Genomic DNA, 26,211 nt, shown 5'->3' on the forward strand with positions numbered 1-26,211 from the left:
GGAAAATAACAAAATACTCTCTCCGTTTACAAAACTATTTCTCAGTGTGATATATAGTCACAACTATTCGTACCAATTTTGCAATACAAATATGCAGTTAGAACACCATCCTGTGTGCAACGTAGCTACTGTCCATAAATCATAATACTTTCTGAATCCAGTCCGACGATAAAAAGAACCGGTCCAATTTCGTTTCGGGTGTGAGCCCCCCTTCTTCTAGGGGCTGTCTTCTATATTCATAGGTTCAGTAGACTTGCGGTGCTACAGCAATTCCTGGCTCCCTCTGGTTTTTTAATATTTTTAGTTCCTGTAAAGCGCCACTGCCAATTTCTATCCATGTATAGTTAGACGGTCCCTAGACACAACTAGATGCAACTATAGTTAGACGGTCCCTAGACGCAACTATATGCAACTATAGTTAGACGGTCCCTAGACACAACTAGATGCAACTATAGTTAGACGGTCCCTAGACGCAACTATATGCAACTATAGTTAGACGGTCCCTAGACACAACTAGATGCAACTATAGTTAGACAGTCCCTAGACGCAACTATAGTTAGACGGTCCCTAGACGCAACTATATGCAACTATAGTTAGACGGTCTCTAGACGCAACTAGATGCAACTATAGTTAGACGGTCCCTAGACGCAACTAGATGCAACTACAGTTAGACGGTCCCTAGACACAACTAGATGCAACTATAGTTAGACGGTCCCTAGATGCAACTACAGTTAGACGATCCCTAGATGCAACTAGATGCAACTATAGTTAGACAGTCCCTAGATGCAACTATACTTAGACGGTCCCTAGACACAACTATAGTTAGACGGTCCCTAGACGCAACTAGATGCAACTACAGTTAGACGGTCCCTAGACGCAACTAGATGCAACTACAGTTAGATGGTCCCCTAGACACAACTAGATGCAACTATAGTTAGACGGCCCCTAGATGCAACTACAGTTAGGCGGTCCCTAAAAGAAGGGGGGCTCACACCCGAAATGAAATTGGATCGGTTCTATTTATTGTCAGGCTGGATTCAGTAAGTATCATGATTTATGGACAGTAGCTACGTTGCACACAGGATGGTATTCTAACTGCATATTTGTATTGCTATGAATTGTTATGACTATATATCGCACTGAGAAACAGTTTTGTAAGCGGAGAGAGTATTTTGTTATTTTCCCCAGTTCATTGTAACTCCGTGGTCCCGCTGTTTGCTGAAATCCCCAGGTGGGGGCAGGAGATCCCCCGGGGTTGGAGAGAGTATTTTGTCGTTCTCCCCAACTGGGGGATTGGCAACCTGACCTGGGTCACATACTCAATGATGCCCACCCACAACGCCAGCTTTGGCAAAGAGATGTGCTGGTGATGGGCACCGGCTTACAGAATCACAGTCCAGTTTCCCCACATCGCAGCGGTCTTTTCCTAGGTTAGTGCAGAAGGGAGAAGAGAGACCCGGAGGATTCTTTACCGGCACAAGAAGACGTAGCAGTCTTGGGTGTGAAAGTGCCCGAATTCCTCTTCTGGCAGGCGGGCGAATTTCTTGCCTTCCAGGACGAAGCCTTCCATGCCGTCCAAGTCTTCGTTCCATTCTTCCATGAGCTGTTCCGCCTGGTCCCGAGAGAGAGAGAAATGGATACACATGCATCGTGGTGGGAATCGGTAACCCAAGCATTGGGGCAGAGCGGAATTTGAACTCATGGCTCTGGTCTACCCTGACACTTGTGTTGTTCCTAATTTTTGTAAATCCTGGGTTTACGGCATTGTTTATTGAAGAAGAAGATATTGGATTTATATCCCGCCCTCCACTCCGAAGAGTCTCAGAGCGGCTCACAATCTCCTTTCCCTTCCTCCCCCCACAACAGACACCCTGTGAGGGAGATGAAGGTATTGGATTTATATCCCGCCCTCCACTCCGAAGAGTCTCAGAGCAGCTCACCATCTCCTTTATCTCCCTCCCCCACAACAGACACCCTGTGAGGTAGATGAAGATATTGGATTTATATCCCGCCCCTCCACTCCGAAGAGTCTCAGAGCGGCTCACAAACTCCTTTCCCTTCCTCCCCCACAACAGACACCCTGTGAGGTAGATGAAGATATTGGATTTATATCCCACCTCCACTCCGAAGAGTCTCAGAGCGGCTCACAATCTCCTTTATCTCCCTCCCCCACAACAGACACCCTGTGAGGTAGATGAAGATATTGGATTTATATCCCGCCCCTCCACTCCGAAGAGTCTCTGAGTGGCTCACAATCTCCTTTCCCTTCTCCCCCACAACAAACACCCTGTGAGGTGGGTGGGGCTGGAGAGAGCTCTCACAGCAGCTGCCCTTTCAAGGACAACTTCTGCCAGAGCTCTGGCTGACCCCAAGGCTATTCCAGCAGCTGCAACTGGAGGAGTGGGGAATCAAACCCGGTTCTCCCAGATAAGAGTCCGCACACTTAACCACTACACCAAACTGGCTCTCCAGTTGTCTGTCTATTGGCTGACTTTTTTTCACTGGGTTGCTTTATATTTTTTAATTCACGGTGCAAAAGGTGGATGTGAATCAAGTAAGCTAGAGCAAGAGTGATGCTTGGGGCTTTTTGTAGCAGGAACTCCTTTGCATATTAGGCCACACACCCCCTGATGGAGCCAATCCTCCTGGAGCTTACAGTATGCCCTGTGATAACAGCCCTGTAAGCTCTTGGAGGATTGGCTACATCAGGGAGGTGTGGCCTAATATGCAAAAGAGTTTCTGCTCCAAAAAATGGCCCCTGGTGGTGCCGGGACTAGAAATTGGGAGACCCAAGTTTGAATTCTCCGCTCTGCCATGGAAGAGCGTTGGGTGACTTTAGGTCAGATCCCCTCTCTCAGTCTAGCGGACCTCAGAGGGTTGTGAGGAAAAAACAAAGGACAGAACAATGAAAGCTGCTTTGAGCCCACATCAGGGAGAAAGGAACCGGAAGACCCAGGTTCGAATCCCCCACTCGGCCGTGGAAACGTGCTAAGAGTCCAGTCCTGCTTTTTCAGCCCAGCCTACCTCGCAGGGCTGCAGTGAGCATAAAATGGAGGGGAGAAAGATGTCAGCCGCTTTGGATTCCCATTGGAAAGGAAGACCGGGTATAAATGAAGGAAATAAATACAGAATAAATAAAAGAAAGCACACACTAAACCACTGGCTCGCCATACGTTACGGCTGAAGACGCTATCTTGTTATAAAATTTGGGTCCTCCAAGTGGCATTCCTGCAGTCCTATCAAACAACCTGAATCTTATGGGTTTTCTTCTCTCTTATTTGAATTTTTTTGTTTTTGAGAGGCAAACAGGGAAATGGAGCCTTGAAAAGAAGTTCAGGGATTGTGTGTCTGCATCACACAAGGAGGAAAAAAGAATGTACAATTCTGCCCCCGAGAACGCTGGCCTTCTCTTAAAGAGAACCAAGCTTCTAGGTCTCATGGTTTATTGGCTGTCTTGGCCTTTTTTCACTGGGTTGTTTTAACTTTTGTAATTCACTGCAAGTCACGGTGCGAAAGGGAGCTACTGAGGGCACAGGCTGGAGGTGCCAAGACGGGTTTCCAATTTGGGGGAAGGGCACTTAAGGGATCGCCGCGGTTGATTCCCCCTCCCCAAGAGCCAACCAAAGCAGACACATCTGCATGAGCTTACACAGGGCACTGATTGGGATCTCCTGCTATTACCGTCGGTAGCGGAAGAAGCACACAGTGACTCAAAAACTGCCTGTCCTGCCACAAATTTGGTTAGTCTTCAGGGTGCCCCAGGACTCTGGCTCTTTTCTGCTGCTACAGACACACGAACATGGCCACCCACCGGCATCTGTCTCAGGGGTGCCAGGCTTGCTTAACATAAGAGCCACGCAGAATAAATGTCAGATGTTTGAGAGCCACATGACAGGAATGTCAGATGTCTGAGGGAAGGAAGGGAGGGAGGGAGGAAAGGAGGGAGGAAGGGAAGGAGGGGGGGAGGGAGGGAGGAAAGGAGGGAGGAAGGAAAGGAGGAAGGGAGGGAGGAAAGAAGGGAGAGAGAGAAGAGAGCGAGGGAGGGAAGGAAGGAAGGAAGGAAGGAAGGAAGGAAGGAAGGAAGGAAGGAAGGAAGGAAGGAAGGAAGGAAGGAAGGAAGAGAGCGAGGGAGGGAGGGAGGGAAGGAGGAAAGAAGGGAGGAAAGGAGGAAGGGAGGGAGGAAAGAAGGGAGGGAGGAAAGGAGGGAGGGAGGAAAGAAGGGAGGGAAGGAGCAAAGAAGGGAGGGAGGGAGGAAAGAAGGGAGGGAGGGAGGAAAGAAGGGAGGGAGGGAGGGAGGAAGGAAGGGAGGAAAGAAGGGAGAGAGGGAGAAAGGAAGGGAGGGAGGGAGGGAGGAAAGAAGGGAGAGAGGGAGAAAGGAAGGGAGGGAGGGAGGAAGGAAGGGAGAAAAGAAGAGCGGGAGGGAGGGAAGGAGGAAAGGAGGGAGGAAGGGAGGAAGGAAGGAAAGGAGGGAGGGAGGAAAGGAGGGAGAGAGGGAGGAAGGGAGGAAAGAAGGAAGGAAGGAAGGAAGGAAGGAAGGAAGGAAGGAAGGAAGGAAGGAAGGAAGGAAGGAAGGAAGGAAGGAAGGAAGGAAGGAAGGGAGGAAGGGAGGAAGGGAGGAAGGAAAGGAGGAAGGGAGGAAGGGAGGGAGGCAAGGGAGCGCAGCAGTGCCACCACCCCCCCAGGAAGTTGGTTCTTCCTGTGACGATAATGTTTCTTTGCTCCTCTTCACTCCTCTCCCCGCCCTGAAGGCCTACCTCGCTGAGGGGCATGGGGGGCTGGCGGGGCAGGAAGAGAGCCGTCAGGTCCGCCTTCATCTGGTCCTTCTTCTCCGCATCTTTCTGCACTTTGCCTGAGAGACCCTTCACCTGCTGAACCGCCTCAGCGTTGCGGGTGTAGTCGACCTTCAAGACGTCGTCCCAGTTCTTGAATTTGGATTTGAAGACCTGCCGGGGAAGGGAGACCAGGGGTCCTGTTAAAGGGAGGTCTTTCTGCCCAGCCCTGGTCTGAGCGGCCCAGGCTAGCTTGAGCTCCTCAGATCTGGGAAGCTAAGGAGGGTCAGGCCTGGTTAGGACTCGGATGGGAGACCACCAAGGAAGTCCAGGGTGGCTATGCAGAGGCAGGCAATGGCAAACCACCTCTGACTTTCTCTTGTGCTGACCTGGATGGCCCAGGCCTTCCCCTAAGAAGAGCATCTGAAGAGCCCTGCTGGGTCAGACCAGTGAGGGGACATCTAGTCCAGCCTCCTGCCTCACACAGTGGCCAACCAGTTCCTCTGGAGGGTCAACAACAGGGCAGAGAGGCCGAGGCCTTCCCCTGAGAAGAACATCAGAACAACCCTGCTGGATCAGACCAGGGAGGGTCCATCTAGTCCAGCATCCCATCTCACACAATGGCTAGACAGTTCCTCTAGAGGGCCAACAACAGGGCAGAGAGGCTGAGGCCTTCCCCTGAGAAAAGCATCTGAAGAGCCCTGCTGGATCAGACCAGTGAGAGTCCATCTAGTCCAGCCTCCTGCCTCACAGTGGTCAACAAGTTGCTCTGGAGAGCCAACAAAAGGGCAGAGAGGCCAAGGCCTTCCCCTGAGAAGAACTTCAGAAGAGCCCTGCTGGGTCAGACCAGGGAGGGTCCATCTAGTCCAGCCTCCTGTCTCACTCAGTAGCCAACCAGTTCCTCTGGAGGGCCAACAACAGGGCAGAGAGGCTGAGGCCTTCCCCTGAGAAGAACATCAGAAGAGCCCTGCTGGGTCAGACCAGGGAGGGTCCATCTAGTCCAGCCTCCTGTCTCACACAGTGGCCAGCCAGTTCCTCTGGAGGGCCAACAACAGGGTAGAGAGGCCGAGGCCTTCCCCTGAGAAGAACATCAGAATAGCCCTGCTGGATCAGACCAGTGAGGGTCCACCTAGTCCAGCCTCCTGTCTCACACAGTGGCCAGCCAGTTCCTCTGGAGGGCCAACAACAGGGCACAGAGGCCGAGGCCTTCCTCTGATGGTGCCTCTTGGCTCTGGGATTCAGAGGTTTGGTGCTTCTGGATGCAGAGGCTAGTAGCCATTGATAGACTCATCTTCCATGAATCTACCTCATCCCGTTTATTCCTGTAGCCATCACTACATCCTCTGGTGCCAAATTCCACATTTTAACCATTCTGTGAAAAGGAGTATTTCCTTTTGTCTACGCTTGGTGTAGTCACAAACGTTGAACCTAACCTACCTCACAGGGTTGCTGTGAGGATAAAATGGAGGGCAGGAGACTGTTGCAGGAAAAATCAGAGTGGGTTCCCTTATGAAAGCCACCTATGAAGGGTCTATGTCATTTTACATTGATAACTTACTTGATGCCTTTAAGGTTAGCAGAGAATCTAGGTTACAGAGAGAGAGAGAGAGAGAGAGTTCATTTCAGGAGAATTTAGAGTGGAAAAAAAAATCACTTTGACTGGGAAGATGTTTGTTAGATGGAGAGGGAAAATGCAGATAAGAGAGGGGTTCCCATCGGAACTCATCCAGATCTTATCTGCGCCTCGTGTGAGCTCTAAAGATAGATGGACAGTAGCCAGTGTGAGAGCCCATCTGCATTGCAACTGGTATGAAAAGTGTCAGAGTGATCTGGGAAAAGAGATTTTGATCAGAGATAAGTGGTAAGTTCTCAGGCTAGAATCTAAGTAAGTTTCAGATATTTCCCATAGACTTGGTGGCCTGGATCAGAGGGCTAAGATGCACCTCTGGGAAGGTTAAGCCACGAGCTCGGTTAGAGATGGCTAACGAAGATTGGGCTGATAGAATCATAGCTGTTATTTTGCTTAAGCAAACTTAGACTTGAGCAGAAGAAGAAGAAGAAGATGAAGATATTGGATTTATATCCCACACTCCACTCAGAAGAGTCTCAGAGCGGCTCACAATGTCCTTTATCTTCCTCCCCCACAACAGACACCCTGTGAGGTAGATGAAGATATTGGATTTATATCCCGCCCCCCACTCCGAAGAGTCTCAGAGCTGCCTACAATCTCCTTTCCCTTCCTCCCCCACAACAGACACCCTGTGAGGTGGGTGGGGCTGGAGAGGGCTCTCACAGCAGCTGCCTTTTCAAGGACAACCTCTGCCAGAGCTATGGCTGACCCAAGGCCATGCTAGCAGGTGCAAGTGGAGGAGTGGGGAATCAAACCCGGTTCTCCCAGATAAGAGTCCACACACTTAACCACTACACCAAACTGGCAGGTATAAAATTGTATGAGATTTGCTAACTGAGAAATAGAGTCTGTAAGCCTAACTACTAAAACTGGAATATATATGAGAATGTATAAGTGTTTTAACTGAGAGCATAATATGCGTTCACTATCTAACTGTTTTGCTTTTTCTATATATAGCTTAAGCGCACTGTCCTGAGAGAGAAAGGAAAGGAAAGGTCCCCTGTGCAGCACCAGTCGTTTCTGACTCTGGGGTGACGTTGCTTTCACAACGTTTTCATGGCAGACTTTTTATGAGATAGTTTGCCATGGCCTTCTGAAGTCCTCTACGCTTTCCCCCCAGCAAGCTGGGGACTCATTTGACTGACCTCGGAAGAATGGAAGACTGTGTCAACCTTGAGCTGGCTACCTGAAAACCCAGCTTCCACTGGGGATCGAACTCAGGTCATGAGCAGAGCTTAGGACTGCAGAATTGCAGCTTTAACACTTTGCACCACGGGACTCTTCCTGAGAGAGAAAACCGGAGTACAATAAAGCTTATCTGTTGTTTTGAAAAAGTTTTCTGGGTCTCGTGTATTAGAGACTGAGAGCCTCAGGTTGTTTTGGGGAACAGTGGTAAGAGAAAGTGTTTTTGAATTATATAAAAAGAAAATTCTCCAACAGAGACGTAAGTGGCTTTGAATCTCCCCTGGGGAGAAAGAAGAAGATATTGGATTTATATCCCGCCCTCCACTCCGAAGAGTCTCAGAGCGGCTCACAATCTCCTTTACCTTCCTCCCCCACAACAGACACCCTGTGAGGTGGGTGGAGCTGAGAGGGCTCTGCCAGAAGCTGCCCTTTCAAGGACAGAGTCTCAGAGCGGCCCACAATCTCCTTTACCTTCTTCCCCCACAACAGACACCCTGTGAGGTGGGTGGGGTTGGAGAGGGCTCTCACAGCAGCTGCCCTTTCAAGGACAACCTCTGCCAGAGCTATGGCTGACCCAAGGCCATGCTAGCAGGTGCAAGTGGAGGAGTGGGGAATCAAACCTTAACCTGCACACTTAACCACTACACCAAACTGGCTCTCCACACCAAACTGGCGAGGTATAAATTAAATATTTGTTTTTAAAAAATTAAAAATCCTCTAGGTTCTGGAGATCCAATTCTCGGGCTATGGCTCTACCCGGTCCCCATCGCCCCTTGGCCCTTCACTCTCCGGGTCTCCCACCTGGCATTCGGTGCCCTCCAAGTTGCGGATGACCAGGGCGTGTTTGGGGCGGTGCAACATGCCGCAGAGCTCCTGGCCCAGCTTGAGGGCAGCGGCCCGCACCAGGCGAGGGGACTTGCGGCCGATCCAGATGAAGACGTCCGACCAGCAGTCCAGGAGGTAGACGGCCTTGGTGTCCAGCAGGCTCTGAAGCTGCAAAAGGGAAGAAGCGGATGCGGGGGAAGGGGAAACCACAGTTGTTACCGTCACTTTACGCTCAGGGGCCTGGATATCTTCAAGACCGCCTCTGCCCGTACGAACCCCCCTTCCCGGGCTCTGAGGTCTGCTGCTCAACATCTCACAGTTCCTGGTGGTAGAAGGAGATCCGGGCCCTGCGGGACTTATCAAGGTTTTGCAGGGCCTGTAAGACGGAACTCTTCCTCCAGACTTTTAATTAATCCAGCGGGCTTCCTTTGAAAGTCATCACTTCCTCCAGCATTTCACCGTTACGGTGTCGTGCTATGCTGTTAGCCGCCAGGCCCATGCTGCTTACCGCCTAAGACTGTTTACTGCGCTGCTCCCGTTCCATAACGTCTGGGTTTTTTTTTTTCTTTTTAATGACATTATTTTAACTCTGTCGTTTTATTGATGTAAGCCATCGTGAGCCAGCTCGCGGGATATAAATCTAAAAATTAAATTAAGTTAAATTTTTAGATTTATATCCCACCCTATTCCGAAAGCGGGCTCAGGGCAGCTTACAACAATAAAACAACAGAGTTAAAATACTGTCATTAAAAAAGAAAGAAAGAAAAGAACTGCAGAGACTTTTTTGCTTGGATTACAATTAGAAAAATTTCCAAAGGAAGACAGGACTTTAATGTGGTACTTGCTCTCAGCTGCTAGGACATTGCATGCGCAGCTGTGGAAACAAGGAAAAATACCAGAAATATGGGATTGGATTGTGAAAGTTTTATCGTGGAGTGAGATGGACAAATTAACTAAAACTTTAAGAGACTAAGATATATTCAAAAAGGAGTGGAAGAAATTTAAAGGATATATGGAAAAAGAGTGGAAGTAAAAAGACATTGGACAATTTTTTAGTATTAATGAGAAAAGAAAAGTATTGAACTTTGATAGATTAGTGGTACCTTTATAATTGAACTTAAATTTATAACTTCGGGGAAGTCAAATATTGGAGGGGGGGGCGGAAATATCATATGGGTTAGTATAGAAAAAGACAATTAAATATTGTAACCATATGTTATTAATAAATTGTTAAAACACAAAAAAGAAAAGAAAAGCAAAAAACCCAGATATTATGAAACGGGAGCAGCAAAATGCATGGGGCTGGTGGCTAACAGCATAACACAACACCATAACGGTTATAATTAAAGTTTGTTGCGGCCTGCAACAGCTGTCCTTGAAGTCCCAAACGCAGCCGCTCTTTTGAAAGCTTCTGAAATGACCGGCTATTCCCGCATCTCGTGTCAGTTTCAGGGGTTTCTGGGAACGGTTAGGAGAGGAGAAATCTTTTCCTTCACACCCCACAAGCTCCCCGCCTACCAGTCTCATTTCCGGGAACAGATCCACGCTCGGCCTCTTCTTGTGCTCGACAGAGAGCTTATAGTTGATCTGGGGCAACTCCAGGTATCCCAGCCCTAGGCCGACCTGTAGAGGAGGGGAAAGAGAACAGGACAAGTTTTCAGGGGCAAGAAGCAAAGGCGATAAGAAGCCCCACCCATTCGGGTTCTGTCCGTTCATAGCGGATAATGATGAAGATATTGGATTTATATCCCGCCCTCCGCACCAAATTTCAGTCTCAAAACGGCTCACAATCTCCTTTACCTCCCCTCCCCCTACAACAGACACTTTGTGAGGTGAGTGGGGCTGAGAGAGCTCTCCCAGAAGCTGCCCTTTCAAGGACAACTCCTGCCAGAGCTATGGCTGGCCCAAGGCCATTCATCAGCTGCAAGTGGAGGAGTGGGGGGATTCAAACTAGGTTCTCCCAGATAAGAGTCCGCGCACTTCACTACTACACCAAACTGGCTCTCGCGGGTGAGTCTATCCACGGCTACTGGCTGTGACGGCTGAGGGGAACTTCCACATTCGAAGGCACTAAGCCACTGAATCCCAGAGCCAGGAGGAAATATCAGGGGAAGGCCTCGGCTCTTCTGTTGGTCCTCCAGAGGAACTGGTTGGCCACTGTGTGAGACAGGAGGCTGGACTAGATGGACCCTCACTGGTCTGATCCAGCAGGGCTCCTCTGATGTTCTTCTCAGGGGAAGGCCTTGGCCTCTCTGCCCTGTTGTGGGCCCTCCAGAGGAACTGGTGGGCCACTGTGTGAGACAGGAGGCTGGACTAGATGGACCCTCTGGTCTGATCCAGCAGGGCTCCTCTGATGTTTTTCTCAGGGGAAGACCTCAGCCTCTCTGCCCTGTTGCTGGACCTCCAGAGGAACTGGTGGGCCACTGTGTGAGACAGGATGCTGGACTAGATGGACCCTCACTGGTCTGATCCAGCAGGGCTCTTCTGATGCTCTTCTTAGGGGAAGGCCTCAGCCTCTCTGCCATGTTGTTGGCCCTCCAGAGGAACTGGTTGGCCTCTGTGTGAGACAGGAGGCTGGACTAGATGGACCCTCACTGGTCTGATCCAGCAGGGCTCTTCTGATGTACTTCTCAGGGGAAGGCCTCAGCCTCTCTGCCATGTTGCTGGACCTCCAGAGGAACTGGTGGGCCACTGTGTGAGACAGGAGGCTGGACTAGATGGACCCTCACTGGTCTGATCCAGCAGGGCTCCTCTGATGTTCTTCTCAGGGGAAGGCCTCGGCCTCTCTGCCCTGTTGCTGGACCTCCAGAGCAACTGGTTGGCCACTGTGTGAGGCAGGAGGCTGGACGAGATGGACCCTCACTGGTCTGATCCAGAAGACTTCTTATATGAATGCATATGAAAGCTGACATTCTGAACAAAACTTTCTTGGCCTTAAAGGTGCAACTGGACTCCTACTTTATTATTGTGTCGTTCTTGTGTATTTCAGTTTTAGAGGCTGGTGTAGCAAGGAACTCGTGGTTCTCCTAAACTCCAGGTGGAGCCTGGACATCTCCTGGAAACACAACTGATATTCAGGCCGCACACATATCAGTTCCCCTGGAGAAAACAGCTGCTTTGGAGCGTGGGCTCAAAGGCATTCTACTCGCTGAAGTCCCCTCCCCCCCAACCCCACCCCAAATCTCCAGGAATTTCCCAACCTGGAGCTGGCAACCATGAACTCCTGAAACTTATACTCTAGGAAGTCCTAGGATCTCCGGCTCACATGCTGGATGTAGAATTCTCATTCCCACCTTATAAAGCTTGGGTCTGGGGGCCCTGAAGTCATCGGGGACGTTCGGCTTGATCTCTTCCAGCTGCCCCCCGAGGATGTCCCAGAACTCAGCCGTCTCCTGGGTTTGGCTCAGCAGGGTGATTTCTGCTTTCCCCTTCCGCTCGTTTTTGTTGATCTTCTCCGCAAAGAGCCTGGAGGGAAGAGAGGGAGGAATCTGTTAGGCGGTCGATTCCCAGAGAGAAAAGCGGCCTGCCGATAGATGGGGGGGGGGGGGGGGGCGGGGACACCCACTCAGCATGCAGAAGTCATTAAGCGACCTGTGTGGCTGCACACTCTCTGGGAGCGGGAAGGTGTGTCTCTGTTTGAGTCCCTGGGCAGCCACTGCCCAAACCAGCAATGCCATATGGCGCCACGCTCTTTCCTTCTCCTTTCTAAGGCGATCTGGAATGTGATGCAAGGGCTCACTCGCAAGCAGTGTTCCCTCTAAGCTGCGTTAGCGTGAGCTAGCTCACAGTCTTTTAGCCTCCAGCTCACACATTTTTGTCTTCGCTCAGGAAAAATGGCCCCAGAGCAAACTCATTTATGCAGTAGTTCACAAACTTCATGCGAGAAGCTCACAAAGTAGAATTTTTGCTCACGAGACTCCGCAGCTTAGAGGGAGAATTGCTCGCAAGTCTTTGAGGACATGGTAAGATACCTTATTACAGGGGTGGCCAAAACTGCTTAATGTAAGAGCCACACTGAATAAACGTCAGATGTTTGAGAGCCGTAAGACATGAACATCAAATGTTTGAGAGCCGGAGGGAAGGAAATACATGGGGAGAGAGGGAGAGGTTGAAAGAAAGCAACTTTAACTTTAAATGCATTCTCCAAGCTGCTGGCTAGCTTGGCCTGGAGAAGTGACTTAAAGAGACAAATGCCTTTTTTCAAATGAGCTGACAGGGCAATGGGGCTTTGAGAGCCACACAATTGGTGTGAAAGAGCCACATGTGGCTCTCAAGCCACAGTTTCATAGAATCATAGAGTGGGAAGGGACCTCCAGGTTCATCTAGTCCAACCCCCTGCACAATGCAGGAAACTCACAAAAACACCTCCCCCCAAAATTCACAGGATCCTCATTGCTGTCAGGTGGCCATCTAGCCTTTGTTGAAAAACCTCCAAGGAAGGAGAACCCACCACCTCCCGAGGAGGAAGCCTGTTCCACTGAGAAACCACTCTAAACTCACAAATCCCTCCCCCAAAATTCACAGGATCTTCATTGCTGTCAGACGGCCATCTAGCCTCTGTTTAAAAACCTCAAAAGAAGGAGAGCCCACCACCTCCCGAGGAGGAAGCCTGTTCCACTGAGGAACCGCTCTCACGGTCAGGAAGTTCTTCCTAATGTTGAGCTGGAAACTCTTTTAATTTAATCTCAACCCATTGGTTCTGGTCCTACCTTCTGGAAAACAGCTCCATGCTATCCTCTATATGACAGCCCTTCAAGTACTTGAAGATGGTGATCCTATCACCTTTCAACCGCCTCCTCTCCAGGCTAAACATCCCCAGCTCCTTCAACCTTTCCTCAAAGGACTTGGTCTCCAGACCCCTCACCATCTTCATCGCCCTCCTCTGAACCCATTCCATCTTGTCTATATCCTTCTTAAAATATGGTGCTTCTTAAAAGTTTGGCCACCCCTGCCTTATTAGAATGCATCTCCCCCTTTTTTGTGTGTGTGTGAGTATTTTGTGTGTGCACGCCTGCCTGAAAGTCATGGTTGACTTCTGGCAACCCATAGTGGGGCTTGAATGCTCAGAGAGATGGCTGGTTTTGCCTGCTCCTGCATTCTGGCACTGGTATTCCTCCCATCCAAGTACTCACCACCAGGATCAGCCCTGCTTAGCTTCTGAGATCTGACGAGATCGGGCTTGCCTGGGACATCCAGGTCAGGCCCCCCCCCCTTCTGTTTTTTAAATCATTTTAACTGCTCCACTTCCTCCAAGAGTTCAGAGAATATGATAACCCCCCTTCACACACCTCCCCCCCACAACCATCTTGTAAGGGTTAAATCCCACATCTCTCTTTTGGGGAGGCATCTTTCGGTTGCGTTTAACATCTTCCTCCCACAAATGTAAACCGAACGACTTGTGTGCATCTCTTTTTTGGGGGGCGGGGCAGGCAGAATAGCTAGTGGTAGAACTGGAGATTCTAGCTCAGGAGTGGCCAAACTGTGGCTCAGGAGCCACATGTGGCTCTTTCACACATGTTGTGTGGCTCTCAAAGCCCCCACTGCCCTGTCGGCCAGCTTGGAGAAGGCATTTGTCTCTTTAAATCACTTCTTCAGAGGACGGCTTGGAGAATGGAGAATGCATCTGAAGTTATAGTTGCTTTCTTTCCACCTCTCCCTCCTCTCATCTTCCTTCCTTCCTTCCTTCCTTCCTTCCTTCCTTCCTTCCTTCCTTCCTTCCTTCCTTCCTTCCTTCCTTCCTTCCTCCCTCCCTCCCTTCCATCCTTCCTCCCTCTCTCCCTTCTCTCCTTTCTCCCTGTTCTAGCTTAAAGGGCAATATGTTTGCCCACCCAAAGAAGAGTCTGGAGGGCAGGAGGGGAAGGGGCTTACCTGGCTTTGGTGGTCCCGCTCAGCGTGGCCTGGCCGCCCCTCCAGATGTAGATCTCGAGGCCGTGGTCCAGCAGGAAGACGAACCTGAGAAGTCCCAGAAACAGGGAAGGGGAGAGAAGAAGATGATGATATTGGATTTATGCCTTGTCCTCTACTCCAAATCTCAGAGTCTCAGAGCGGCTCACAATCTCCTTTATCTTCTTTCCCCACAACAACAGACACCCTTTGAGGTGGGTGGGACTGAGAGGGCTCTGACAGAAGCTGCCCTTTCAAGGACAACTCTGTCAGAGCTCTGGCTGACCCAAGGCTATTATAACAACTGCAAGTGGAGGAGTGGGGAATCAAACCCGGTTCTCCCAGGTAAGAGTCTGCACATTTAACCACTACACCAGACTGGCTCTCAAGGAAGAGAGACACATTCTAGCCTTTCCATAACTTGGATATGCCACAAACAGAGGATGGAGTGAATTAGGTTTGAGAACTGAACTGCTGAATTCTTTTTTGAAATACCAGATCTTTCCTTTTATCCTATAAAGGAAGAACTTTGAATTTTGCTCAGTATGCCGGCAGGGTCTGTTCTTGCTGGCTGCTCTTAATAAAGCTGCCTGCTTTGTTTGCAAAAACCCTTGAGCGAATCTATTTCTCTAATGATCACAGAATCCTAGAGTTGGAAGGGCCCTCCAGGGTCATCTAGTCCAACCCCCTGCACAATGCAGGAAACTCGAAAACACCTCCCCACTAAATTCACAGGATCCTCATTGCTGTCAGATGGCCATCTAGCCTCTGTTGAAAAACCTCCAAGGAAGGAGAGCCCACCACCTCCTGAGGAAGCCTGTTCCACTGAGGAACCGTTCTAAACTCACAAACCCCTCCCCCTAAATTCACAGGATCTTCATTGCCGTCAGATGGCCATCTAGCCTCTGTTGAAAAACCTCCAAGGAAGGAGAGCCCACCACCTCCCAAGGAGAAAGCCTGTTCCACTGAGGAACTGCTCTAAACTCACAAACCCCTCCCCCTAAATTCACAGGATCCTCATTGCTGTGAGATGGCCATCTAGCCTCTGTTGAAAAACCTCCAAGGAAGGAGAGCCCACCACCTCTCAAGGAAGCCTGTTCCACTGAGGAACTGCTCTAAACGCACAAATCCCTCCCCCCAAATTCACAGGATCTTCATTGCTGTGAGATGGCCATCTAGCCTCTGTTGAAAAACCTCCAAGGAAGGAGAGCCCACCACCTCTCAAGGAAGCCTGTTCCACTGAGGAACTGCTCTAAACGCACAAACCCCTCCCCCTAAATTCACAGGATCTTCCTTGCTGTCAGATGGCCATCTAGCCTCTGTTTAAAAACCTCCAAGGAAGGAGAGCCCACCGCCTCCCGAGGAAGCCTGTTCCACTGAGGAACCGCTCTAAACTCACAAACCCCTCCCCCTAAATTCACAGGATCTTCATCACTGTCAAATGGCCATCTAGCCTCGGTTGAAAAACCCTCTGTTTAAAATACCCCTGTTTAAAAACCTCTTTGCATTCTTAATGACAACATATGTTCAGCTATTATATTACTGTGCTTTTATCTTCTTGCATGCTTGAATAGGGTCGTTGACCGTAATAAATAAACTACTACTAAAAAAAATGTTTCCATCTCAGCTGGAACTCAGGAGTTACACCAGAATTTTGGGAAAAAAACCTCCCCCAACACTAACACATTTGGAAAGCACTCTGCCAAGCTTCTCTGCTGTCTTCTTCCCTCCTTCTGGAGGACGGATCTTCTCGGCTGATCACTTACCGAGGGTCCAGAGAAGCTGCCTTCAGTGGCACCGGCTCCAGTTTGATATTCTTCTTGCCGTACACCCGATAAAGCCTGCGTCAGAAAACAAAACAATTCTCCTTACCAGAAACCTCAATTCAAAATGGAAGCTGCAGGAAAAAGGGCATATACTCCCTCTAAGCCAGAGGTGTCAAACATGCGGCCCGGGGGCTGAATCAGGCCCCTAGAAGGCTCCTATCAGACCCCTGAGCAACTGGTTTCATCTGCTTTCTTCTCCCTCCCTCTTGCTTCCTTCAGCATAACAGCTTACTTTGCAAGGCTTGCTCAATCGCACAGGAGCTTACAGAGCAAAACCTCTATTCTCTCCATTGGCTGAGACTCCTTTCTGGGGGAGGAAGGGCAGAGCTTGCTTTGCTAGGCTCTCTCAATCACACAGCAGAGCTACTGAGCCAAGACTCTCTTCCTTCTATTGGCTGAGGCTCCTCCCCCTCCTGGTCCCCTGGGGAAGGAAGGAAAGAGCCAGAGCTTCCTTTGCCCTGTTCCCTGGATCCCTTGGGAGAGAAACAAAGAAAGCACCTTTAAGACCAACACGTCTTAATGTTTTAAGCATGTTTTATTTTAAGTTTTGTGTTTGTCTGTGTCCTTTATAAAGTTTATATTTCTGCTACCTAATCTTAAACAGGCACACACACGGCCTGCCCTGACATGGCCCCGCCCAACAAAGTCTCATTTATGTCAGATCCGGCCCTCATAACAAATGAGTTCGACACCTCTGCAAAGCTGCAGAGTCTTGTGGGCAAAAATTCTGCTTTGTGAGCTCCTGGCATTAAAGTTGTGAGCTCCTGCATACATGAGTTTGCTCTGGCGTCATTTTCCCTGAGCTGAGACAAAAATGTGTGAGCTGGAGGCTAAAAAAAGCCTTGAGCTAGCTCACACTAACTCAGCTTAGAGGGAACGCTAGACTAAAACCCTACATGGCTTGAGACCAGGGTATCTGAAACCCGTCTTCTGAAGTATGTTTCTGCCTGGAAATTAAAGATCCCGAGAAAAGGCTTTCCTGACTGTCTCATCAATCAAAGAAGCTCATCTGGTGGGCACGCAAGGCGGGGGCTTTTTGGTGGTAGCCCCATGCTTCTGGAACAGCCTTCCTGAGGGCTGGTCACCTGGCCCTCTCACTTTCAATCTTTAGGAGGCAGATGAAGGTGGTTTTATTAAGGACTGCATTTGATAACTACCTCCCAATTTTTTCACCTCCCCGGGCCAAGAGGGCGAAGGCGTCGTTACCTGGTGATGTACTGCGTATCTTCCACTGTGAAGAAGCCACTGGCCGTGCCACCTTCGATGTACGAGATCTCATGATCAAAGACCTGCCGAGAGGCCACAATCGAGGATGTTCAGACAATTTTTGAAATAGCTAAAAACAATTATGGCGTTGACTCATTTACCTGCGTTCCTCCCCCTCTCAAAAAGCATCCACTGGGGAGGGACGGTGACTCAGTGGTAGAGCATCTGCTTGGTAAGCAGAAGGTCCCAGGTTCAATTCCCGGCATCTCCAACTAAAAAGGGTCCAGGCAAGTAGGCGTGAAAAACCTCAGCTTGAGACCCTGGAGAGCTGCTGCCAGTCTGAGTAGACAAGACTGACTTGGATGGACCGAGGGTCTGATTCAGTATAAGGCAGCCTCGTATGTTCATATATATGAGAATTGAAAACCATTCTAAAGTGGGACAGTGGCTCAGTGGTAGAGCATCAGCTTGGGAAGCAGAAGGTCCCAGGTTCAATCCCCGGCATCTCCAAAAAAGGGTCCAGGCAAATAGGTGTGAAAAACCTCAGCTTGAGACTCTGGAGAGCCGCTGCCAGTCTGAGTAAACAAGGCATCTTCATATGTTCATATATATGAGAATTGAAACCCATTCTAAAGTGGGACAGCAGCTCAGTGGCAGAGCATCTGCTTGGTAAGCAGAAGGTCCCAGGTTCAATCCCCGACATCTCCAACTAAAAAGGGTCCAGGCAAATAGGCGTGAAAAACCTCAGCTTGAGACCCTGGGGAGCCGCTGCCAGTCTGAGAAGACAATACTGACTTGGATGGACCAAAGGTCTGATTCAGTATAAGGCAGCCTTGTATGTTCATATATATGAGAATTGAAACCCATTCTAAAGTGGGACAGTGGCTCAGTGGTAGAGCATCTGCTTGGTAAGCAGAAGGTCCCAGGTTCAATCCCCGGCATCTCCAACTAAAAAGGGTCCAGGCAAGTAAGCGTGAAAAATCTCAGCTTGAGACCCTGGAGAGCCGCTGCCAGTCTGAGTAGACAAGACTGACTATGATGGACCATGAGGGTCTGATTCAGTAGAAGGCAGCTTCATATGTTCATATGTGTAAGGGGAGGGATGGTGGCTCAGTGGCAGAGCATCTGCTTGGTAAGCAGAAGGTCCCAGGTTCAATCCCCGGCATCTTCAACTAAAAAGGGTCCGGGCAAACAGGCGTGAAAAACCTCAGCTTGAGACCCTGGAGAGCCTCTACCAGTCTGAGTAGACAAGACTGGCTCTGATGGACCATGAGGGTCTGATTCAGTATAAAGCAGCTTCAAAATAAAACAGGTGTCCTGACACAAGTGCCACACAAATACATCAACGCCTGTGTCTCTCTTCCCTGTCGTTCTCTGCTCTGTACCAAACTTTCACCCATACATTTCATATGGCCCTGTAGGGCCTCTAAAGAAAAGGCTGCCATTTTGGGCCGAATAGGGGCCTGGCTTTTATCACACCAATTGATTAAAATTTATATATCTTGTGTTACAAGCACATCATGACAAACTGCAAGAATTTGAACCCAGGTGTCTTTGGGAAGATACTGAAGCGATGCGAAAGTGAATGCGGCCATTAAATTGTGGGCAGGGGAAAAAAAGCTGTTTCTAGCGTGTGCGTTTCTTTCTGTGCTGATTAAAATGCAACCTGAGCAACTAAGTAAAGCTTTAGTTGAAAGGCCTGTGAACTGAAATAGATAAATCAACTAAAAGTTGAGATGATTAATCTATTCAAGTCAGCAACCCAAATAAATACTATCCTATGCAAATGTTTTTTTTGTTTACATCAGCCTTCTCTGTTTTCCTCTCCTAAATCTGCAGGATTGGCTCTTTAAAGTTAAGTGACCAGTGCGGGTTCTGAGGAGTCCACACAGAAACTGAGGACCAGCGTCTCCCCAATACGAAGAATCCTCCAGATGTCAGAAAGACATCCCTCCACAGGTGGGCCTTTACCTGACTGAATTCGTCGCTCTCGTCCCCCATCTCCTCCCGGATGCTCCGGCACTCGGCTCCTAGGTAGTTCCGTAAGTTGACAGCATGTATGGCCGCACAGGCCTTCTTGTCAAGTGTGGCCTCCTGGCCGATCCAGTAGTAGATCTCCCAGTTCAAGGAACCATTATCGTCTAGCAATGTCTGTAAAGAAGCCAGGCTTGGGGTTAAAAGCATTTCTCTCTGTCCAGGTCTGATTGGCTAGTAACTGCAAAGTCATGGACCTGACAGTGCAACAACGCCCCCTCCCTGGTCCCAGTTGACAGCACAGAGCTACCAATGAGAAGTTAACAAGTCAGGGCACCATAGAGGTCAGGGGTAGAGAGGCTCTGTTACTGTGCTCATATATGGCAGCATTCAGCCCAAAGGAGACCACCAATGACAGCCATGTTTAATTCTTGTATTTCCCCCCCTCTCTGATGTGGTGGACTGGGAAACTTGGATTCAGCTCTGAAGTTCCCTTTGTTTAGATACGTCTATCGCACTTTTCTCATTAGCGGCTTAAAACCCAGTTCTCCGTTTTATCCTGATAACAACGCTGTGAGGTAGGTTAGGCCAAGGGAGAGCGACTGCACCCAAGATCACTCAGCGAGCAACCAAGGCCGAGTGGGGATTGGAACCTGGATCTCCAAAATCCTAGCCCAAAACTCCAACCACTATGTCCAAACTCTCTCCTCCACCCTAGGCCGCTCTTGCACGACTGTTGTAAGCAGTGTTTCCTCTAAGCTGACTTGGTATGAGCTAACTCACAGATGTTTAGCCTCCGGCTCACACATTTTTGTCCTGGCTCAGGAAGGATGGCCGAAGAACAAGTTAATTTATGCAGTAGCTCACAAGTTTAACGCCAACTGCTCACAAAGTTGAGGTCTTGCTCACAAGACTCCACAGCTTAGAGGGAGCATTGGTTGTAAGCAGAGCCTTTTTTGGCAGAAGGAACTCCTTTGCCTATTAGGCCACGCCCCCCCCCCCCCGATGTAGCCAATCCACCAAGCGCTTACAGGGCTCTTCTTACAGGGCCTACTGTAAGCTCCAGGAGGATTGGCTACATCGGGAGGGTGTGGCCTAATATGCAGAGGAGCTCCTGCTGGAAAAAGAGCCCTCGTTGTGAGGCTAAAATGGAACAGCTGTACAAAGACAAAGAGACTAAAGAAAGTCCCTGGTTCAGAGTTCCCCCAACCATGAATTCAAGAGTCTTCTTGTGGTTGAAAAACGTTCACTTTCTGCTGCCCCCCCAGGCTGACAGCATCAGCCATTGCTGAAGCCTCCCATTTACCTTCAGCACAATGTAGCAATCGGCCTCATAGAACTTCCCGTGGAAAGCCTCGTCCACCATGACGGGCACGAAGTTCTCGATCTGCCAGACGGAGACGCCCGGCAGTTGCCCCACGTCCTCGGTGAAGAACTCGGAGTAGTTGAGCTGCGGCTTCTCGAGGCTCTGGTCCCAACGGCGGGTTTTCAGGTCAGTGTACTTCAAATCCCCATTCTCCTAGTGGGTGAGAGGGGCAGAGGTCAGCACCAGAGCGATGCCACACGCGGGGGAAAGGACCTGCTGTCTTAGCAGCACTCTCCTTTCTGCTTCGCACAGATCTTGTGCACGAGAATTCTCAGTTCACACACTCCACCTGGCCCAATGAAGCTCACCCTGTGAAGACCCCGCTAGTGGACCTCCTGAGGGCACCTGAGTTTTGGCCACTGTGTGACACAGGGGGTTGGACTGGATGGGCCACTGCCTGATCCAACATGGCTTCTCTTATGTTCTTATGTGACACAGAGTGTTGGGCTGGATGGGCCATTGGCCTGATCCAACAGGGGTTCTCTTATGTTCTTATGTGACACAGAGTGTTGGGCTGGATGGGCCATTGGCCTGATCCAACATGGCTTCTATTATGTGACACAGAGTGTTGGACTGGATGGGCCATTGGCCTGATCCAACAGGGGTTCTCTTATGTTCTTATGTGACACAGAGTGTTGGGCTGGATGGGCCATTGGCCTGATCCAACATGGCTTCTCTTATGTTCTTATGTGACACAGAGTGTTGGGCTGGATGGGCCATTGGCCTGATCCAACATGGCTTCTATTATGTTCTTTTGTGACACAGAGTGTTGGGCTGGATGGGCCATTGGCCTGATCCAACATGGCTTCTCTTATGTTCTTCTGTGACACAGAGTGTTGGGCTGGATGGGCCATTGGCCTGATCCAACATGGCTTCTCTTATGTTCTTCTGTGACACAGAGTGTTGGGCTGGATGGGCCATTGGCCTGATCCAACATGGCTTCTATTATGTTCTTTTGTGACACAGAGTGTTGGGCTGGATGGGCCATTGGCCTGATCCAACATGGCTTCTCTTATGTTCTTATGTGACACAGAGTGTTGGGCTGGATGGGCCATTGGCCTGATCCAACATGGCTTCTATTATGTGACACAGAGTGTTGGACTGGATGGGCCATTGGCCTGATCCAACAGGGGTTCTCTTATGTTCTTATGTGACACAGAGTGTTGGACTGGATGGGCCATTGGCCTGATCCAACATGGCTTCTCTTATGTTCTTATGTGACACAGAGTGTTGGGCTGGATGGGCCATTGGCCTGATCCAACATGGCTTCTATTATGTTCTTTTGTGACACAGAGTGTTGGGCTGGATGGGCCATTGGCCTGATCCAACATGGCTTCTCTTATGTTCTTCTGTGACACAGAGTGTTGGGCTGGATGGGCCATTGGCCTGATCCAACATGGCTTCTCTTATGTTCTTCTGTGACACAGAGTGTTGGGCTGGAGGGGCCATTGGCCTGATTCAACATGGTTTCTCTTATGTGACACAGAGTGTTGGACTGGAGGGGCCATTGGCCTGATCCAACATGGCTTCTCTTATGTTCTTATGTGACACAGAGTGTTGGACTGGATGGGCCATTGGCCTGATCCAACAGGGCTTCTCTTATGTTCTTCTGTGACACAGAGTGTTGGACTGGATGGGCCATTGGCCTGATCCAACATGGCTTCTTTTATTATGACACCATTTCCAAAGGTCCCCAAGGTCCTGCCCCTGCCGTGAAAGGCCTTCAGCTTGCTGCATGGTCTTCTCGCTTCCTGCACTGTCCTGAGCCACTGCCCCTGACACTCCCCATGGGATTCTTACCTCCATCTTCTTGTTTTTCTCCTGCGCCACGTCTGACATGCCCTTCAGCACCTGTTTCGCCTGATCGTCCTGCGTGGAATCTTTGCGCCGACGCAGGCGCATCTTCCGAGCCAGGGGATCCTTTGGGCTGCTCCCTTAAAACAGGATTTGGGGAGAAATTTATTTAAGAGAACGCTTATGGACCAAAACTCAAAATGGATACTTACAGGGTACACTTGAGCTAGATTTGGGAGGTGACCAAAACTTTCTGGCGTGTCAAACTCATTTGTTATGAGGGCCAGATCCGAAATCAACGAGACCTTGTCAGGATGGGCCATGGGTGTCATAAAATGTAATGCCAGGTAGCAGAGTTACAAACTTAAAAGGACATAGACAAACACAATTAAAGATTTTTTTTAAAAACACTAGCACTCATTGGTCTTAAAGATGCTTTCTTTGTATCTCTCCCATGGGATCCAGGAAACTGGGCAAAGGAAGCGCTGGCTAGCCGTTCCTTATTTCTCCAGGAGACCAGGAGGGGGAGGAGCCTCAGCCAATAGAAGGAAGAGAGGTTTGACTCAGTAGCTCTGCTGTGCGATTGAGAGAGCCTGGCAAAGCAAGCTATCCCCTCCCACCCTTCCTCCTCAAGGGAGGAGCCTCAGCTGATGGAGAGCTTTGCTCTGTAGGTCGTGTGCAACTGAGCAAGCCTGGCAAAGCAAGCTGTGTTGTAGAAGAAAGCAAGAGAGAGAGAAGGAAGCAGATGACAGCCAGTTGCCCAAGGGCCTGATAGGAGCCCTTGGGGGCCTAGTTCAGCCCCCGGGCCGCATATTTGACACCCCTGTTCTAGACTGTGAAAGCTTCTGGAGGAAATTGGGAGGAGTAATCACCATCCCCTACTCTCAAAAATCCAGCGCTAATATCCCAGCTTTCCCCCCTTTGAACTGTGCATTGGAATTACAGAGTTTGTGGTCTTCAAGTAGAAAAGAGCAAGAGTCCCTAAAGAGTAACAAAATTCTGAACATCAGCGGTGATTCAGGAAGGCTCCTCTCCTGCCACAAATGCTGTGCAACTTCGAGGCACTCCCGGACTCTTGAGCTTTTCTACTGCTACAGACAGACTAAGACTGCAACCCGTCTTGATCTCTGTCTCTGTGGTCTTCCGTAGGGACAGAAAATACCACAGAAGAGAAATGCAGTGTCATGGGTACTGGGGACCCTGCAGAAGAAGCTGAGCCTGCAGAAGAAACTGTGCCCCTGCCACCGGCACCAGTGCCCCTGCCTCCTGCTGGAGAAGATCCAAGCCCCCCTGCCTCGCCCTCTCGGGTGGCTCGTGTGCGTGACCGCCTTCGTCAGGACCTTAGGCATCGGAGGAGGGCGGCACGCTCACGAGCAAGACGCTCCCTGAGCCCTGAGTTTTGAAAGGATTCTAGCCCTTCTAGGAGTGAGGATGCCTGAGTCACAGCAGGATCCTGGCTGCCTCTCTGAGCCAGCAATTAGTCCAAATAGGCAACAGACAGCAGAGGGATATATAGCTGTGGGCTTTGGGAGGAGGCTTTGTGGAAGCAACTAGTCATCTCCCTGACGTTCTAGCATCCACTCCGGCTTTTGACTTTGGCTTCTGGGCCCCCTGACTTTGGCTCTGACTTCTGGACCCCCTGACTTCGGCTTCTGAACCTCTGACCTGCGATACCTGGACTGTGATTCGGTTTTGGCGCCTTGGACCCTCTTTGCTCACCAGCTACAGACCTTGGACTGCCCCTGGACTTTGCCTGACCCGGCCCCAGCCCGTGACACGGAAGTCCTTTATAGTTTGATGGTTTTGGAGAATGAGAACCAGGAATTCAACCACTGCCCTCTCAAAAGCCTGCATTTATAGAAAAACTGTTGGGTGACTGTGGGCCAGACGCTCGTTATCAGCTTGACCGACCTCGTAGAGTTGCTGTTGTAATTGCACAACAGAGGAGAGGAGCATGATGCCGTCCGCCACTTTGAGAATCTCACTGGGAGAGCAAAATACCTACCTAACTATCCTTCCAGGTCCACAGGCTCTTATGAATTGTCGTCTCTCCAAGGAGGCTGTCTGTTGCATCTCTGTGTGAGTCCCTGGTCTAAGCTGGCCTCTTTCCAAACAGAGGCAGCGCAGGAGGGAAGGAACCCTTCAGAGCTATGCGATTTGCAGTCTAAAAGCGGTGGGGTTGTTTTGGAGATTTAAGTGGGAAGCAGACCCCCAATGGCACCTTAGCTATCAGTGTTGGGGGAAACCACTGTAAAACCAACAGCAACTGGGATTTCCCTAAGAGGGGAACCCCACACAAATGGTGTACGACAAGTTGAATCCCTTCCGAGCTCACCTGCACCAGCAGCTGCCACAGTAGCCGGAGAGGCCCCAGCCAACCGGAGCTGGTTCTGCAGGGAGAAGTCGATGTTGTACCACTCAGAGGTTCGGTCCACAGGTTTGGGGGGCATCACCAGGCTAGGGTTCTCGCGGACGTCCAGGATCTACAAGGGAGGAGAGCAGGGAGAGAGGCCAAAAAGTCAGATCTAGAGAGGAGAAGGCGACAAGAGTCTGGTAGTGTAATCGGTTTTATTTGTTCTTTGCCATTTTATTTGCGAAGTGGTTTTAGGAAGGTGAGCCCTCTGTTATTGGCCTTTCCTTCCCCCCTCCCCTTAGATTGCATTGGAATCTAAGGTTCATCAGTGGCTATTCGCCACAGTGTATTGTTGGAACTCTCTGTCTGGGGCAAGTGATGCTCTGTCTTCTTGGTGCTTGGAGGGGGCACAGTGAGAGGGCTTCTAGTAGTCCTGGCCCCACTGATGGACCTCCTGATGGAACTTCAGATTTTTTTGGCCTCTGTGTGACACAGAGGGTTGGACTGGAGGAGCCATTGGCCTGATCCAACATGGCTTCTCTTATGTTCTTATGTCTGGGGCAGTGATGCTCTGTATTCTTGGTGCTTGGGGGGGGGCAGCAGTGGGAGGGTTTCTAGTGTCCTGGCCCCACTGATGGACCTCCTGATGGCACCTTGGGTTTTTTGGCCACTGTGTGACACAGAGTGTTGGACTGGAGGGGCCATTGGCCTGATCCAACATGGCTTCTCTTATGTTCTTCTGTGACGCAGAGCGTTGGACTGAAGAGGCCATTGGCCTGATCCAACATGGCTCTTATGTTCTTCTGTGACACAGAGTGTTGGACTGGATGGGCCATTGGCCTAATCCAACATGGCCGGCCTGATCCAACATGGCTTCTCTTATGTTCTTATGTGACTCAGAGTGTTGGACTGGATGGGCCATTGGCCTGATCCAACATGTCTTCTCTTATGTTCTTATGTGACTCAGAGTGTTGGACTGGAGGGGCCATTGGCCTGATCCAACATGGCTTCTCTTATGTTCTTATGTGACTCAGAGTGTTGGACTGGATGGGCCATTGGCCTGATCCAACATGGCTTCTCTTATGTGACACAGAGTGTTGGACTGGATGGGCCATTGGCCTGATCCAACATGGCTTCTCTTATGTTCTTGTGTGACTCAGAGTGTTGGACTAGAAGGGCCATTGGCCTGATCCAACAGGGCTTCTCTTATGTGACACAGAGTGTTGGACTGGATGGGCCACTGGCCTGATCCAACATGGCTTCTCTTATGTTCTTGTGTGACTCAGAGTGTTGGACTAGAAGGGCCATTGGCCTGATCCAACAGGGCTTCTCTTATGTTCTTATGTGACTCAGAGTGTTGGACTAGAGGGGCCATTGGCCTGATCCAACATGGCTTCTCT

General features: G+C 50.0%; 1 protein-coding gene across 1 annotated transcript in view; it reads right to left on the reverse strand.

Annotated features, from left to right (window-relative positions):
• Positions 1–26,211, reverse strand: part of FLII (FLII actin remodeling protein) — a 78,369-nt gene that overhangs the window by 21,172 nt on the left and 30,986 nt on the right. The window contains exons 11-22 of the mRNA XM_060260681.1: positions 24,794–24,941; positions 22,465–22,598; positions 20,605–20,817; positions 19,296–19,475; positions 17,325–17,407; positions 16,059–16,133; positions 14,278–14,361; positions 11,703–11,874; positions 9,928–10,032; positions 8,386–8,577; positions 4,755–4,943; positions 1,473–1,612 (exon numbers count right to left, since the gene is read on the reverse strand). Coding sequence (XP_060116664.1) covers positions 1,473–1,612; positions 4,755–4,943; positions 8,386–8,577; positions 9,928–10,032; positions 11,703–11,874; positions 14,278–14,361; positions 16,059–16,133; positions 17,325–17,407; positions 19,296–19,475; positions 20,605–20,817; positions 22,465–22,598; positions 24,794–24,941 — 1,715 coding nt within the window. The remainder of the gene's footprint in view (positions 1–1,472; positions 1,613–4,754; positions 4,944–8,385; positions 8,578–9,927; positions 10,033–11,702; positions 11,875–14,277; positions 14,362–16,058; positions 16,134–17,324; positions 17,408–19,295; positions 19,476–20,604; positions 20,818–22,464; positions 22,599–24,793; positions 24,942–26,211) is intronic.

This window comes from Heteronotia binoei, chromosome 20 (genome assembly GCF_032191835.1).
Source record: "Heteronotia binoei isolate CCM8104 ecotype False Entrance Well chromosome 20, APGP_CSIRO_Hbin_v1, whole genome shotgun sequence".
Classification (NCBI taxonomy): domain Eukaryota; kingdom Metazoa; phylum Chordata; class Lepidosauria; order Squamata; family Gekkonidae; genus Heteronotia; species Heteronotia binoei.